This window comes from Lepus europaeus, chromosome 8 (assembly GCF_033115175.1).
Source record: "Lepus europaeus isolate LE1 chromosome 8, mLepTim1.pri, whole genome shotgun sequence".
NCBI classification, from domain to species: Eukaryota; Metazoa; Chordata; class Mammalia; order Lagomorpha; family Leporidae; genus Lepus; species Lepus europaeus.
The window spans coordinates 71,188,167-71,203,942 of record NC_084834.1 but is presented as its reverse complement, the minus strand read 5'-3'; the positions used below and the strand labels follow the sequence as shown (position 1 = coordinate 71,203,942).

The 15,776-nt window shown below is 37.0% G+C and overlaps 1 protein-coding gene across 2 annotated transcripts in view; it reads right to left on the bottom strand.

The window, feature by feature from the left end:
• The window catches only part of TBCK (TBC1 domain containing kinase), a 259,648-nt gene that overhangs the window by 153,030 nt on the left and 90,842 nt on the right, over positions 1 to 15,776 (bottom strand). For both annotated transcript variants that reach the window (XM_062199774.1, XM_062199773.1), the window contains exons 14-19: positions 14,759 to 14,888; positions 13,212 to 13,310; positions 10,488 to 10,550; positions 9,344 to 9,470; positions 6,981 to 7,031; positions 3,711 to 3,794 (exon numbers count right to left, since the gene is read on the bottom strand). In XM_062199774.1, coding sequence (XP_062055758.1) covers positions 3,711 to 3,794; positions 6,981 to 7,031; positions 9,344 to 9,470; positions 10,488 to 10,550; positions 13,212 to 13,310; positions 14,759 to 14,888 — 554 coding nt within the window. The remainder of the gene's footprint in view (positions 1 to 3,710; positions 3,795 to 6,980; positions 7,032 to 9,343; positions 9,471 to 10,487; positions 10,551 to 13,211; positions 13,311 to 14,758; positions 14,889 to 15,776) is intronic.

The following is a 15,776-nucleotide window of genomic DNA, read 5'->3' as shown; positions in this document are numbered from 1 at the left end:
TCCCAGGTGCATTAGCAGGGAGCTGGATTGGAAGCTTAGAAGACTTGGACCAGCTCTCTCATATGGGATGCCTGCATCACAGAGTGGCAGCTTAATTTGCTGCACCTTGCAAAGGCAGCCCCAACGTTTTTTTTCTTATCTAACATATATGATTAAAAAAAATGAATAAATGAATTAAAACACAAAATCTGTGGATTCTTAGGAAAATATACATTTAACTTTTTAAAGTACAATACTAGGGGCTGGCACAATGGCATAGTGGGTAAAGCTACCACCTGCGGTGCCAGCATCTCATATGGGCACCGGTTCGAGTCCTGGCTGTTCCACTTCCAGTCCAGCTCTCTGCCGTGGCCTGGGAAAGCAGTGGAGGATGGCCCAAGTCCTTGGGGCCCTGCACCCACGTGGGAGACTGGAGGAAGCTCCTGGCTCCGGGCTTCAGATTGGTGCAGCTCCGGCCATTGTGGCCAGTTGGGGAATGAACCAGTAGATGGAAGACCTCTCTCTCTTTGCCTCTCCTCACTCAGTGTAACTTTCTCTCTTTCAAATAAATAAATAAATCTTAAAAAAATAATCAAATAAAAAAGTATAATACTAAAGAATATTTATTGTGGATTAAAAAGTTTCAAAATTATTCACCAATTTAAGATTTCAATCATGAACTTTAGAAATTATAACTATGAAAATTAATAATAATTAAAGAAACAAGCATCACATAATTGCTAAGATACACTGAAACATTATTTCGAGTTCTAGCAGTTATTTACATTGAATAGACATATGAATTAACATAATTTATTTGTAAACACAATTTTTTATTTATTTTTATTTGACAGAGACAGTGAGAGAGACAGAGAGAAAGGTATAAACACAATTTTTAAAAAGTTTAATTCTTTTTCTTAATACTCCAATGCATCAAGCTGAAAATAATAATTTTTTTTGTCCTGGGTAAATTATCCATGCAGTTTTCATGTCATATTTTTAGTCTTTTTGTGTTTTTAATTTATATTTCCCTTTCTGTTTCCTTTCTAACAATTTGAAATAGATATGCCCAATTACCTGCACTGTCCTGCAGTGTAGTCTTGCATAAAGTTGGGGTTAATTTGAAAATATTTTTAGAAAGCACAGCTTCTTGCTTTGACTTTTTATTGTTTTTTTTTAATTAAACTTTTATTTAATGAATATAAATTTCCAAAGTACAGCTTATGGGTTACAATGGCTTCCCCCTCCCAAAACTTCCCTCCCACCCACAACCCTCCCCTTTCCCGCTCCCTCTCCCCTTCCAATCACATCATGATTCATTTTCAATTCTCTTTATATACAAAAGATCAGTTTAGTATATATTCGGTAACGATTTCAACAGTTTGCCCCCATATAGCAACACAAAGTGAAAAAAAAAATACTGTTGGAGTACTAGTTATAGCATTAAATAAGAGTGTACAGCACATTAAAGACAGAGATCCTACATAATATTTTTTTAAAAATTAATTAATTTTCTATGCCATTTCCAATTTAACACCAGGTTTTTTTTTCATTTCCAATTATATACAGAAGATCGATTCAGTATATAATTAGTAAAGATCTCATCAGTTTGTACCCACGCAGAAACACAAAGTGTAAAAATACTGTTTCAGTACTAGTTATAGCATCACTGCACATTAGACAACATATTAAGGACAGTTCCCACATGGGATGTAAGTACACAGTGACTTCTGTTGCTGACTTAACAATTTGACACTCCTGTTCATGGCGTCAGTAATCTCCCTAGGCTCTAGTCATGAGTTGCCAGGGCTATGGAAGCCTTTAGAGTTCGCTGACTTTGATCTTATTCCGACAGGGTCATAGTCAAAGTGGAAGTTCTCTCCTCCCTTCAGAGAAAGGTACCTCCTTCTTTGATGGCCCCGTTCTTTCCACTGGGATCTCGCTCGCAGAGATCTTTCATTTAGGTCTTCTTCTTTTTTTCTTTTCCATGGTATCTTGGCTTTCCATGCCTACAATACTCTCATGGGCTCTTCAGCCAGATCCGAATGCCTTAAGGGCTGATTCTGAGGCCAGAGTGTTTTTAGGACATCTGCCATTCTATGAGTCTGCTGTGACTTTTTATTGTTAAGGAGGCGTATAGGAAGGATTTACTTTTTGATTGTAGCTTAATTTAGTACAGCCATCCAACTTCAGAGAATTTATAAAAGACTGTCCTGTAAGAATATGTTAGAGATCTCTTCTTCCTCCTTTACACAATACATTTTTTTTTTTTGACAGGCAGAGTGGACAGTGAGAGAGAGAGAGACAGAGAGAAAGGTCTTCCTTTTGCTGTTGCTTCACCCTCCAATGGCCGCCGCAGCCGGTGCACTGCGGCCGGCGCACCACGCTGATCCAAAGGCAGGAGCCAGGTGTCTATCCTGGTCTCCCATGGGGTGCAGGGCCAAAGCACTTGGGCCATCCTCCACTGCACTCCCAGGCCACGGCAGAGAGCTGGCCTGGAAGAAGGGCAACCGGGACAGAAACCGGAGCCCCGACCGGGACTAGAACCCGGTGTGCCCGCGCCGCAAGGCGGAGGATTAGTCTATTGAGCCACGGCGCTGGCCACTATATACTTCTTAAAAGTGGGTTTAAAGGGCTTCTTAGATACATTCTATTACGTTGGTTAGTGGTTGAAATTTCACTTAGAATTTTTGAGTATAACATATCATCTCTGTTTTTCCTTAACTATTCAATTTGAACGAACTATATCAAACCCTAAAATATAAATATAAATAAAACACCGCATCAGCTTCAAGTTATTTCACAATTAGTAGAATAAAAAAATTCTAAATCTACATTCTAAATGATAGCTGTCATAAAATGGTCAATGAAAGACTTTATGAAAAGCTTTGTACTCTGTTCTAAAAAAACATACAAAATTACAAGAAAATTCCCTGACCTTAAAACATCAAGAATTTTGCTGAAAAGAGAAAATGCAAAATATATAATGCCACAATAATCATATCAGCAAAAAATAGTATTAATAGTAACAGCATTAATAAATAAATAGTAACATTTATTGAATATTTCCATGTGCCTGGCATTTAGAATTTTATGTTTTAACCTTAACAACATTTTATTTTAGATATAAGGAAAATGATATCAGAGAACATAGTTGCCCAAAATTACAGAATAAATAATAAAACAAATTTGCAGTGTTTGATTCAGAAGCCCACTACTTCAAAGAAGTAATTCAGAAAATTATATTAGAAGTTTGAATACAGCAGAAGTCACCTTGAATGCTCAAATGGGTCACACTATGACCAGGACCCTGAGGAGGAGGTATGTTTCTTGGGTGTTCAACAAAGGGAATGAAATGAAAGAGAAGGGTTTTTAATAGTCTAATTATACAAGTAAACAATGTTTAAACTTTTGACCAACTCACAATAGGCTTCCTCTAGGGTAAAGCATTCTGTGTGAAGTTGTGACAGAGACAAATAGCAGTTTCCTATTTTTTTTTTAAACTAGCAAAAATGCATTTACAAAGAGTTGAGATCAGCTATTAGATAATTAGAAAACTACCATAATTCTTTGTGGACTTAAGACTGAACTTCCTGGTCATTCTTCATGGATTTTAGTGATGGGCCATTTATATATTTTATTGGGTTAAAAATCATCAATTTAATTGAGTATTGATTACTTTTGACATAATTCCTGTCTATGTAAAAAGACAAGGAAAGACATTTGCTTACCTTGGATTACATGAGAGTTGTCTTTCAAGAAGAAGTTATACAGGTATTTGGGAATAAAAGCAGACATACATGCATAAGCCAAGGCTAAGAAAGAGGGAGGCAAAATCATAAAGAATTAGTTAACAAGGTGACTAACCAGCATCATTCTCTAACTTTGCATACATTCCTGAAGGTTGCTAGTGAATTAAAATGATGGTAATAAATTCTAAAGATACAAAACTAGTGGAGAAAGGCCCCTGGTGCTTTAAAAGAGAAAATACCTTGAACAACAAAAGATAAAAGAGATAATGATCCTCTTTGAAAACTTCCAACACAAAGAAATGATAACCTCTTGAAGTAATGGACATGCCAATTAACCTGGTCTGATCATTAAACCTCGTATACATGCATAGAAATGACCCACTGTAGCTCATAAATATGTACAGTTAATATGTGTTGATTTAAAATAAAGTATGTATTTTTAAAAGACAATGATCCTAGTACTTCAATTTCATATTACTGTGACAATCATTATCCTGCAATAAAACCTTTATTACCTGAACTTTGTATATTTTTAAAATTTCTGAACATGATCACTATACCAAACGAGCTATAAAAACCTTGCAATCCTTAATTACTGCTCATATAAACAAAGGTTGGAAAACTTTGGATTTCAAACTACTAGTTATAACCTGTTTTTCAAACACAGATCCATTATTTTTCTTGGATCAAGAGTAGTGATGGGGGGGCTGGTGCCGTGGCTCACTTGGTTAATCCTCCGCCTGCGGTGCTGGCATCCCATATGGGTGCCGGGTTCTAGTCCCAGTTGCTCCTCTTCCAGCCCAGCTCTGTGCTGTGGCTCGGGAGGGCAGTGGAGGATGGCCCAAGTCCTTGGGCCCTGCACCAACATGGGAGACCAGGAGAAGCACCCGGCTCCTGGCTTCGGATCAGCTCAGCGCCGGCTGTAGCGGCCATTTGGGGAGTGAACCAACGGAAGGAAGATCTTTCTCTCTGTCTCTCTCTCTCTCTGTCTATAACTCTACTTGTAAAAGAGTAGTGATGAAGGGTTGGTGTTGTGGCACAGTGGATTAAATCCCAGTCTACAACGCCAGCATACCATATGGACACTGGTTGAAGTCCCAGCTGCACCACTTCCTCCCTGCTAATGTGCATAGGAAAACATCAAAGATGGCCCCTGCATCCATGTGGGGGACCTGGCTTAGGATGGGCTCAGCTCTGGTTGTTGTGCCCATTTGGGGAGTGAACAGTGGACGAAATACCTCTCCTTTCTCTGTCTCTACTTCTCTGTAACTCTTTCAAATAAATAAAATAAATCTTATATTAAAAAAAGTGGTGATGATCGCTTATGCCTAAACAGCATAGCAAAAACTTGTCTAGACTATCATATGAGGACATCAGAGAATACTTCGTTTTTTAAAACCAAATAGAGAGGTTTCATTTATTTGAGATCATGCTATCTCAACTCAATTTCAGAAAGCTATACAAATTGTGACTTGATACAGCATCTGAAAAGATAAACTCTACCTCTCTATCTCTCTGTGTAACTCTGACTTTCAAATAAATAAATACATCTTTAAGAAAAAGGGGGGGGGGCACTGGCACTGTGGCGTGGTGGGTAAAGCCGCAGCCTGCAGTGCCAGCATCCCATATGGGCACTGGTTCAAGTCCCGGCTGCTCCATTTCCAATCCAGCTCTCTGCTGTGGCCCGGGAAAGCCTTGGAAGATGGCCTAAGTCCTTGGGCCTCCACACTTGCATGGGAGACCTGGAAGCAGCTCCTGGCTCCTGGTTTCAATCCACACAGTTCCGGCCGTTGCGGCCAATTTGGGAGTGAACCATCAGATGGAAGACCTATCTCTCTCTCTCTGCCTCTCCTCTTTCTCTGTGTAACTCTGACTTTCAAATAAATAAATACATCTTTTAAAAAAAAAGTAAAAAAAAAAGATAAAGATTTTGAGATTACGTATCTAGACATTCATGCTTGTATATAGTAACACATCTCTCTACAGGTGATATAATCAGGAATTTGGGATTTGGGCCCATCGATTTATTTTATTTTATTTATTTTTTGACAGGCAGAGTGGACAGTGAGAGAGAGAGAGAGAAAGGTCTTCCTTTTTTCCGTTGGTTCACCCCCCAATGGCCGCTGTGGCCAGTGTGCTGCACTGATCTGAAGCCAGGAGCCAGGTGCTTCTACTGGTCTCCCATGTGGGTGCAGGGCCCAAGCACTTGGGCCATCCTCCACCTCACTCCTGGGCCACAGCAGAGAGCTGGGGTCCATCGATTTTAACAAATATTGAAAAGCCTAGTATAAAAAAAGTATTACAAATGGGACGGAAAATAATCTATCATTTTTTAAAAATGCCATCAGAAAAAGGGACTAAAACATTACTATATGAATAACTAGAATGCATGATAGAAATAAGATAAATTTCCTGAAATACAAATTTCAGTGTAAGTTCAGGGAAAAGAATGAAAAACTTTTCATTATAGAGGAAGTAGACTTTAGGGATATAAAGTTAGAGGGAAACACAGCTAACACTGAGTTCTCTACAACTTCTTTAGAAAGTAAAGAGCGGCAGGCATTGTGCCACAGTGGGCTAAACTGTCTCTGATGCCAACAACCCATTTCAGAGCTCTTGTTCCAGTACTGGCTGCTCCACATCCAATCCAGCTCTCTCATCTACATCTATTTCAGCTCCCTGCTAATATGCCTGGGAAAGCAGCAAAAAAGTGCCCAGGCGCTTGGGCCCTTACCATCCACATGGGAGATCAGGGTGGAGTTACAGGCTCCTGGTTTTGGCTTGGCCCAGTCTGTGCCATTTGGGGGAGTAAACCATTAGATGGAAGACCTCTCTCTCTCTCTCTTTTTCTCTCTCTGCCTCTGTCTCTGTCTCTATCTCTCCCTCTCTTCCTGTAACTCTGCCTTTCAGATGAAGAAATAAATTCAAAAGAAAAATGTATTCTTAGACTAAAATTAACCTCTAGAGAAGTAAAATGGTCACCATAATAGATAAATGCATTTGGGATAGTCAGTCCAGACCCCACTAATTATCTAGTCACAGCCTGATCACAACTGAAACTCTCCAATAAAAAAAAAAAAAGAATATCCTCCACATCTTCTAAAACATGTCAAACAGATTATTTTAGAAAAATTTATACAGTATCTACAAGGCGAGAGCAACAACCTTAAAATGATAACAAAAAATTTTGTTTGAATCCAACATTTTAGGGTAACATGTACAATGATTATTCAAATAAAACAGACTTACCCTCATTATTGAAATTTAGATACAGGAATGGAGCACAAAGTGAGTCAAGACCTGATGCAAAAGGGTTGAGAAAAAGGAGACAAATGAATATAATCTAGTAGAACCAAACATATTATTGTCCTATTCACTTCTCTGCATTAATTCTAAACAGATTTATAGATTATGTGTTTTATCCACCCAGAAATGTGCAAAGTTTATAGAAAATGAAACGAAAAGATTATTTTGGTGCAAAAAAAATTGAAACCTTTCCATAATACACATTTTCCGTGAACTCTTTGGAGACTCCTCATGTTACTTCTTGAGTTATTGCTGGAGTAAATTATACTGTCTGTTAATACTAAGTGTCTGATAAAAATCAGTTATTATCAATATTATTATGATTTGAAGAGAGAAATATTTTAATGGGAAAATGGTAATATGTTAGAAGGCTTAGAATATGGTCCCATCTCTGGCCCTGTTCAAAGTTGTTAATTAGCTATCTTCAAGCACATTTTCTCATCTAAGACAAGGAGACTTGCTTAATATGTTTTTGTCTCCCTTTGGGATTATGAAACAATATTTTTGAAAATGGTTCACTGCACTGATATACAAATATATTGTATATACTTTATTGATAATAATTTTGTTCATATGTTCTTATGCTCAAAGAATGCACATGAGTCTCTATAGCTGCTAGGAAGATTCACAATACCTCATAAATGGACAGAACTAGGAAAAAAATTAGTTTCACTTTAACTATGGCCAAAGATGGAGAACTGAGATACAAGTAATTGCTTGGGGGCCAGCGCTGTGGCATAGTGAGTTAAGCCACCGCCTGCAGTGCTGGCAATCCATATGGGTGCTGGTTCAAGTCTTGGCTGCTCCTCTTCTGATCCAGCTCTCTGCTGTGGCTTAGGAAAGCCGTAGAAGATGGCCCAAGTCCTTGGGCCCCTGCTCCCACGTGGGAGACTCAGAAGAAGCTCCTGCCACTGGCTTCAGATTGGCCCAGCTCCAGCTGTTGTGGCCATTTGGGGAGTAAACCAGCAGACTGAATACTTCTCTCTCTCTCTCTCTCTCTGCCTCTTCCTCTCTATAACTCTTTCAAATAAATAAATAAATTTAAAAACAAATAGCTGCTCATAACAACACATTTAGATATAGGAATGGGTGGAATGGGCTTCATATTATTGAATTTTTCAATGATCATAAAAATAATAATGGCAAAAGCTAAAAATCAACCATCTAGGTACTGATGATAATAGAGGGAAAAAAGATACAATTAATAAGCAGTTTAGGGTGATATTCTATGCTTTAACTTGTAACAATAACATTAAGCATAAACTATAATCACTAAATAATGGGAATCTTGATTAGTCCAAAATTACTTATGGTATAAAATTACTTTATTATTTGAATAGTCATTACTCAGAGGCCAAGAAGAGTGGGAGTGAGTGTTAGAGAGAAGTTCGATAATGTGCACCAACACACAGTTAGAAAAGAGGAGTAAGTTCTAGAATTCTACAGAATGATCACATGATTATAATCTACAAAATTCATTATATACTTTATATAGAACTGGAAGAGGGGAATCAATAGGCTCCAAACACAAAAAAATAAGTGTTTAAGGAAATGAAAATGCCAATTACTAGGATTCAATCATCAGACATTGTATATATGTATCACATTATCACATTGTATCCCATGAATATGTACAATATCAAAATATTTTAAAAAGAGGGATTGCACAGAATTATTTTATTATTTGCATAAGCATTAATAAATGAATCTATAAACATTATAATAACAATAAATATTCTTTCAGCCTTCCTAATCAATGTTATGGAAAATTGTTTTATTTTAGATATCATTTATTTGACATCTATGAGGCATTTAGACAGGTATTTTCCAAAGCTCTCACATATATCTCTGAACAAATGAATCAGAGCTTCAGTGTTGACTTTTCTCAAAGCCAAGGACGCTTTGAAATTTTGTTATAAATTTTAAAATTGTCAGTCAAAGGGGGCAGGCAACATGGCACAGTGGGTTAAGCCATAGCTTGCAATCCAGTATCCCATATCAAAGAACCTGCTTTGTTTCCATCCAGCACCCTGTTAATGTGCCTGAGAAGGCAGTGGAAGATGCCCCAAGTACATGGGCAGCTGCCACCTATGTGGGACACCAAGATGGAGTTTCTGGCTCCTGTTTTAGCCTGTAGCTTTTTGGGAAGTGAACTAGTGGGTGGAAAATCTCACTTTCTTCGTCTCCCTCTCTCTCTGCTTTTCAAATAAGTAAATAAATAAATCAATAAATCTTAAAAAAATATTATCAATCATGCACCAAGCTCCTAGAACTCCAAGAAAAGTCTTAACAAGTAAAAAAGTTACCTTGCCAGTATACAAGATCAGGATGTGATACCACCCAGGCTTTTAATACACGCCTAAATTTTGCATGACCTTCTGGAGATGATAACAGTTCATCGTACTGATGACAGCGAGGAATATCCACTTCAATCTGAAAACCAGCAAAGCAATAAAGTGCAACTATAAAAGTCAAAGTGATACCCAATATACTTAAAACTCTTATTTCTTAGAATAGTAAGGAAGAGGAGTGATTGTAATATGAATTGCAGAATAGAACACCTGCATTATCCCTGTGTCTAAAGAATTTAAATTTTTTCATTAATTTCTGGACTAATCAAAAAATTGTACACCCATTTAAACAGTAGAAACAGACTATTTCATTTGAAAAATATGTAAGAGAGTTCTTCAAAAAGTTCTTGGAGAATGCATATTATGTAAAAAAACCAGGCATAAATCTGAAAAGTTTTTTATTTCAAAATAAGCCTATCTTTAAATTCTGTTTTCAAACAAACTTTCTCAGGTATCCTTGTGAATGCAGTTTTCAATAATACCTTATTACTGTAAAGGGAAAATTCTTTAGATGAAGCACAGCTATTAAAAAAAATTTACCTGAAATGTTATGCTAGTATAGTTTTAATGATCTGTGATTACTTTAAAATTTATTGTTTGGTTATTTATAGTCCTTGCCTATATTCCTCACTAAACTAGGATTTTTTCCCTTTTTACTTTGGTAAAAATTTTGTCTGATGGAGCATTAAGCCCTTGGCTGTTATGTAAATTAAAAATATCTCAAAAACTACAAAAGAAAGAAACGAGAGAGAGAGGGTGGGAATAGAGAGGAAGGGAGGGAGGGAGGAAGGGAGGAAGGGAGGGAGGGAAGAAAGTGAAAGAGAAAAGTTTATCATTATATTCTTAGAACTGTATTTATTAACTATATGATGTTAAAAGCTAAAACAGAAACAAAAATTAAATACATTTAAAAAATAAAATTCACTTGGAGTCTTTAAAGCATTGTTCTAATTTATTAGAGTTATGCTTATTCTAACACCTATGTATATAGCAATAACTGTATATTCATAATGAAAGGAAGAAACTTTCTCCATGCTTTTCTAAAATTTAAACATTTGGTAGAATTATCTTAGGTTACTTAAAAGCATCTAAATCATACCTGTCTATCTGTAGGAATTGGAGTGTCTTTATCAATCGCATCATATTTGGCATGAATAGCACCCTGCAAAAAAACAGTATATTAACTCATCATATCATTAAAAAAATTAAAAATGCAAGTTACCTAAGTGTCCCTTATCCAATGTGCTTGGGATTAGGAGTGTTTCAGATCTCAACATCTTTTTTGATTTTCAGACTCTCCGCATAACTTTACTTGTTTACTTTAAAAACTTCAGGGGCCAGCGCTGTGGCTAAGTGGGTAAAACTGCTGCTTGCAGTGCCAGCATCCCATACGGTCTCTGGTTCAAGTCCTAGTTGCTCCACTTCCGATACAGTTCTCTGCTATGGCCTGGGAAAGTAGTACAAGATGACCCAAGTCCTTGGGCCCCTGCACCCACGTGGGAAGACCTGGAGGAAGCTCCTGGCTCTTGGCTTTGGATCAGTGCAGCTCCAGCTGTTGCAGCCAACTGGGGAGTGAACCAGTGGATGGAAGACCTCTCTCTCCCTCTCTGCCTCTCCTTCTCTTTATGTATACCTCTCAAATAAATAAATAAATCTTAAAAAATAAAAACAAAAAAAAACCTTCAGTGTTAGAGCATTGGACTTTAGAATTTTGTATTAACCTGTAGAGGAAAATATATCTCTTATAAACATTTATCTTCTGAAACCTACCCAACTACAGATAAGCACTTCAAGTCTATATTATATCTCAACTTAAAAGAACTTCTCTACATGTCTGACAATCTAATATGAAGGTCTACAACAAGTGACAATGGGCCATTTTGCTGAGGTAGACCTCTTATTTATATACACCAGAATATAAGAGGCATAGATGAATCAATTAGCTAGTAAGTACAACACAAAACAGCCTTGTTGTTCTCCAGTCATTGCTACTTCATAAATAACAACATCCATGAGGAAATAAAACATTTTTGGGAGGGGGTGTCATTGTATAAGAAATTTTTCTTTTAACATTGGTAATGAAAGCAAAAATGAAATAAACTGTTCAAAGGAGGAGATAACTCAATACCAGGAAATAGAAGTTTGGGATAACTTAAACAGTTGATATCATATAATCATTAAACACTTAAGGATTCATTAACATTTTTCAGTTTTATTGTTGTTGAAGGAATAATTGAATAAACTACTTCAAATTTTGTTTATGTTCTATAGGACCAAGCATGAAGAAGTTATTTTTATTTTGTTTTACCATCATGGTATAGTACGAACCAGGAATTTGGACTCAAAATCACACATATTTTGCTGGATTTACATTTTTTAAAAAAATTTATTGGTTTATTGGAAAGGCAAAGTTACGGAGAGAGAGGGAGGGTCAGAGAAAGAAAAAGAGATACCTTCCATTCACAGGTTCACTCCCCAAGTGGCTGCACAAACCAGGCCAGCCTTAAGGCAGGAGACAAGAACTTCATCTGAGTTTCCCAAATGGGTGCCAGGGATTTGGACCATGTTCTGCTGCTTTTCCAGGTACATTAGCAGAGAGCAGAGCCCACAGTACTGGCCCCTGTATCTACTTCTTTGGAACATTTGGACATCCTGACACCAGAAAGCCTCCTGAACATTAGTATTATATGACTCAGCAATTTGAATGATTGATGCATAGTATCATATAATAGCTATTCTTGCAAAGTAACCATTCAAACAAAAAATATTTGTAAATTCTTATTAAGGGAGGTTAGGGTTAAAAGAAAATTCTAATAGAGAATTTAATAAGATGAAAAGCAGTTGAAGAAATTAAAAAAGTAGTAGATATGTATAAGAGAACATAGGAAAACATGACAACAAAGAAATTAATGGGAAATGAAAAAGCCTGGCAACAATTCGGCCCATGTTGATGGGAATCACAGAATTCTCTTAGGAGTGCAAGCTGCCCTAATCATTTGGTGACATCTCTCCTTTCCTCACTGCCATAGACAAATGTGTGGCCGAGAGAAAATATGTGTGCCAAAGCAAGTATATTACATTAGTGATTTTGACAAGGCATAAATTGGATTGAAAGATTTTTCTAAATATAGGATAACTTTCTTTTCTATTTATTTATTTATTTATTTGACAGAGTTAGACAGTGAGAGGGAGAGACAGAGAGAAAGGTCTTCCTTCCATTGGTTCACCCTTTAAATGGCTGCCACAGCCGGAGCTACGCCGATCCAAAGCCAGGAGCTAGGTGCTTCTTCCTGGTCTCCCACGCGGGTGCAGGTGCCCAAGCACTTGGGCCATCCCCCACTGCCATCCCGAGCCACAGCAGAGAGCTGGACTGGAAGAGGAGCAACTGGGACTAGAATCCGGCGCCCATATGGGATGATGGCACCGCAGGTAAAGGATTAACCAAGTGAGCCACGGTGCCAGCCCATAAATATAGAATCACTTTCTAAGTGATCATATGTCAAAATTAGCACCCATTATAAGCAAGGCTACCCACCTACTTGTGACTGACATTTTTTAAATATTCTAATTTTGTAATTAATAATAAAGATATTTCGTGTGAGTCCTATTAAATATTAACCAGTGAAAATATAACAAATCTTCAATTATATTTTTCTAATTTATTCATTTCTTGTGTTTAACTCAAAATTTTCAAACATTCTAATGGTCATATTTTACTATATACTTTCTATAACTTGAAGAATACATAATCAGAAAACTATATTTTTCTTTATCCTATCTTAGCACTATTAATCAGCTTCTAACCTTCTCTTTGATTTCTTACCTCAACTCCCAGAAGAGCAGCCCAGGTTAATCCTCTCATCAGAGGAGGAATGTCAACTCTTGCTTCTTTCCAAATTTGATTTTTTTTATATGGATAAGCCTAGAATATGAAAAAGAAGTAGAAAATAGTCAAATTACAAAGTGCCATCTTTTAATCTGGACAGTTCTAAACATACCAGTGACAAAATCGTTATCTTCAACAGTTTAAAGTATTTACAATTATTAGGCCTGTTCTTGCTAACCTATATATTTAATCAGTGGAATAGGAAGCCTCAACTCTCACCAAAGCATGCATAATATACTTAAAACGAAGAGCTGATTCTACTTTTTAAAAACCATTTGTATTTGTGCTTTGGGTAGATTATGAATGAGTCATGTGGACAATCATAGTACCAGGAGTTAAATAAGGTAACATGGAAAGCATGTTATAAAACTGTGAGGAATATAGGAGGTGTCTTCAAACTGTTTGTGGAATATGCATATTATCAACAAACTATGCATGGATTTCAAAATTACTTTACACCAAAATAAACATCATTAAATTCCATTTTCCCATAAACTCTTCCAATTATCCTTGTAGAAAGTGTTATTACAGCTACTCCTGCATATTGCATATAAATTTGCCCTTTTATAAATTTGTATTTTAGGAGAGATTTATAGAAGAGAACTATTAAAACAAAGATATGGATGTCAAATTTTGTGATGTATGCTTTCAAATTGGTTTACAAAATGTTTTCATTTACAATTATTCCAAAAGAATGACAGTTCCAGTTTCAGGGTACCTTTGCTCACTTTCTTAATTTGGTATGCAAAAGCCCTTACTTTCATTTACTATTTTTAATTGCTAGTGAGGAAAAACAATTTGAATAAATTTTCTAACTGATTTTATATTATTTACTTTATCTACTTCCGTATTTCAACAGCCATGCTTCCTCCAATGGGTTTTTAAGTCTTCTTAAAAAAAAAAAAAAAAAAAAGATACTAATCCTTTGTTTAACATAATTGCGCATATATTATTATACTTCATTTTTACTTTGATGTTACCCTAATTCTGTGTCATTTTTACAAAAAATACTTGGAAAGCTTTATTTATTTATTTTTTTTGGACAGGCAGAGTTAGACAGTGAGAGAGAGAGACGGAGAGAGAAAGGTCTTCCTTTTTCCATTGGTTCACTCCCTAAATGGCCGCTTACAGCCAGTGTGCCTCAACGATCCGAAGGCAGGAGCCAGGTGCTTCCTCCTGGTCTCCCATGCGGGTGCAGGGCCCAAGCACTTGAGCCGTCCTCCACTGCCTTCCCGGGCCACAGCAGAGAGCTGGACTGGAAGAGGAGCAACCGGGACAGAATCTGGTGCCCCAACCGGGACTAGAACCCGGGGTACCAGAGCCACAGGTGGAGGATTAGCCTAGTGAGCTGCAGCGCTGGCCTATTTGGAAAGCTTTATAAGAATTGTCCTCTCATGACATCAAGATTCCATAAGAATTAACAGAATTTTAAAAATTCATTGCATATGGGCTATTGTTAATACTTCATATATGAGAATGCCTACCTTTAGCAGCCTGTCAAAGAGAATGATTCTGTTCAGCTGGTACTCTGTGTCCCTCTCTCGGATGATTAAAGGGAGAGTGGCAGCTGCAGACAGCTCATTATTGCTGTTTGAATGAGGTAAATTTGACTGGCTATAAAAGAAGCATAAAAGCAAAGTAAATGCAAAAAGGTAAACTATTTTAATAAGCCAAAGTAATATATTTTTATTATCTGTTTAGAAAATACATCACTAAAAAAACATACAAACTCTAAAAGCAGTTTTTGGAGCAAGGTCAATTTCTTCAACAAATAGTTTGGAGAAACCTAGATGTTCATGTGCAGGAGTATGAAACTAAACCCATACCTTACACCTTACACAAAAATCCACTCAAAATGGATCAAAACCCTAAATCTATGATGGGATACCATCAAAACACCAGAGAACATTGGGGAAACTCTGTAAGACACTGGCATAGGCAAAGACTTCTTGGAAAAGACTCCAGGAGCATGGGCAATCAAAGCCAAAGTTGACAAATGGGATTATGTCAAGCTGAGATGCTTCTGCACTGCAAAAGAAACACTCAGCAAACTGAAGAGGCAACCAACAGAATGGGAAAAAGTATTCACAAACTACACAACTGATAAAGTATTAACATCCAGAATCTACAAAGAACTCAAGAAACTCAACAACAACAAAATAAATAATCAAATAAAGAAATTGGCAAAAGACTTCAACAGGCATTTTTCAAGAGAGGAAATTCAAATGGCCAACAGCCCCTTGAGAAGATGCTCGGGATCATTAGCCATCTGTGAAGTGAAAATCAAAACCACAATGAGGTTTCACCTCACTCCAGTTAGAATGGCTCTGAAAAAGAAATCAAACAACAAATGCTGGTGAGGATGTGGGAAAATGGTACCCTGGTCCACTGTTGGTGGGAATGTAAACTGGTAAAACCATTATAGAAGACAGTAAGGAGATGCCTCAGAAATCTGAATATAGACCTACCATATGATCCAGCCATCCAACTCCTGGGAATTTA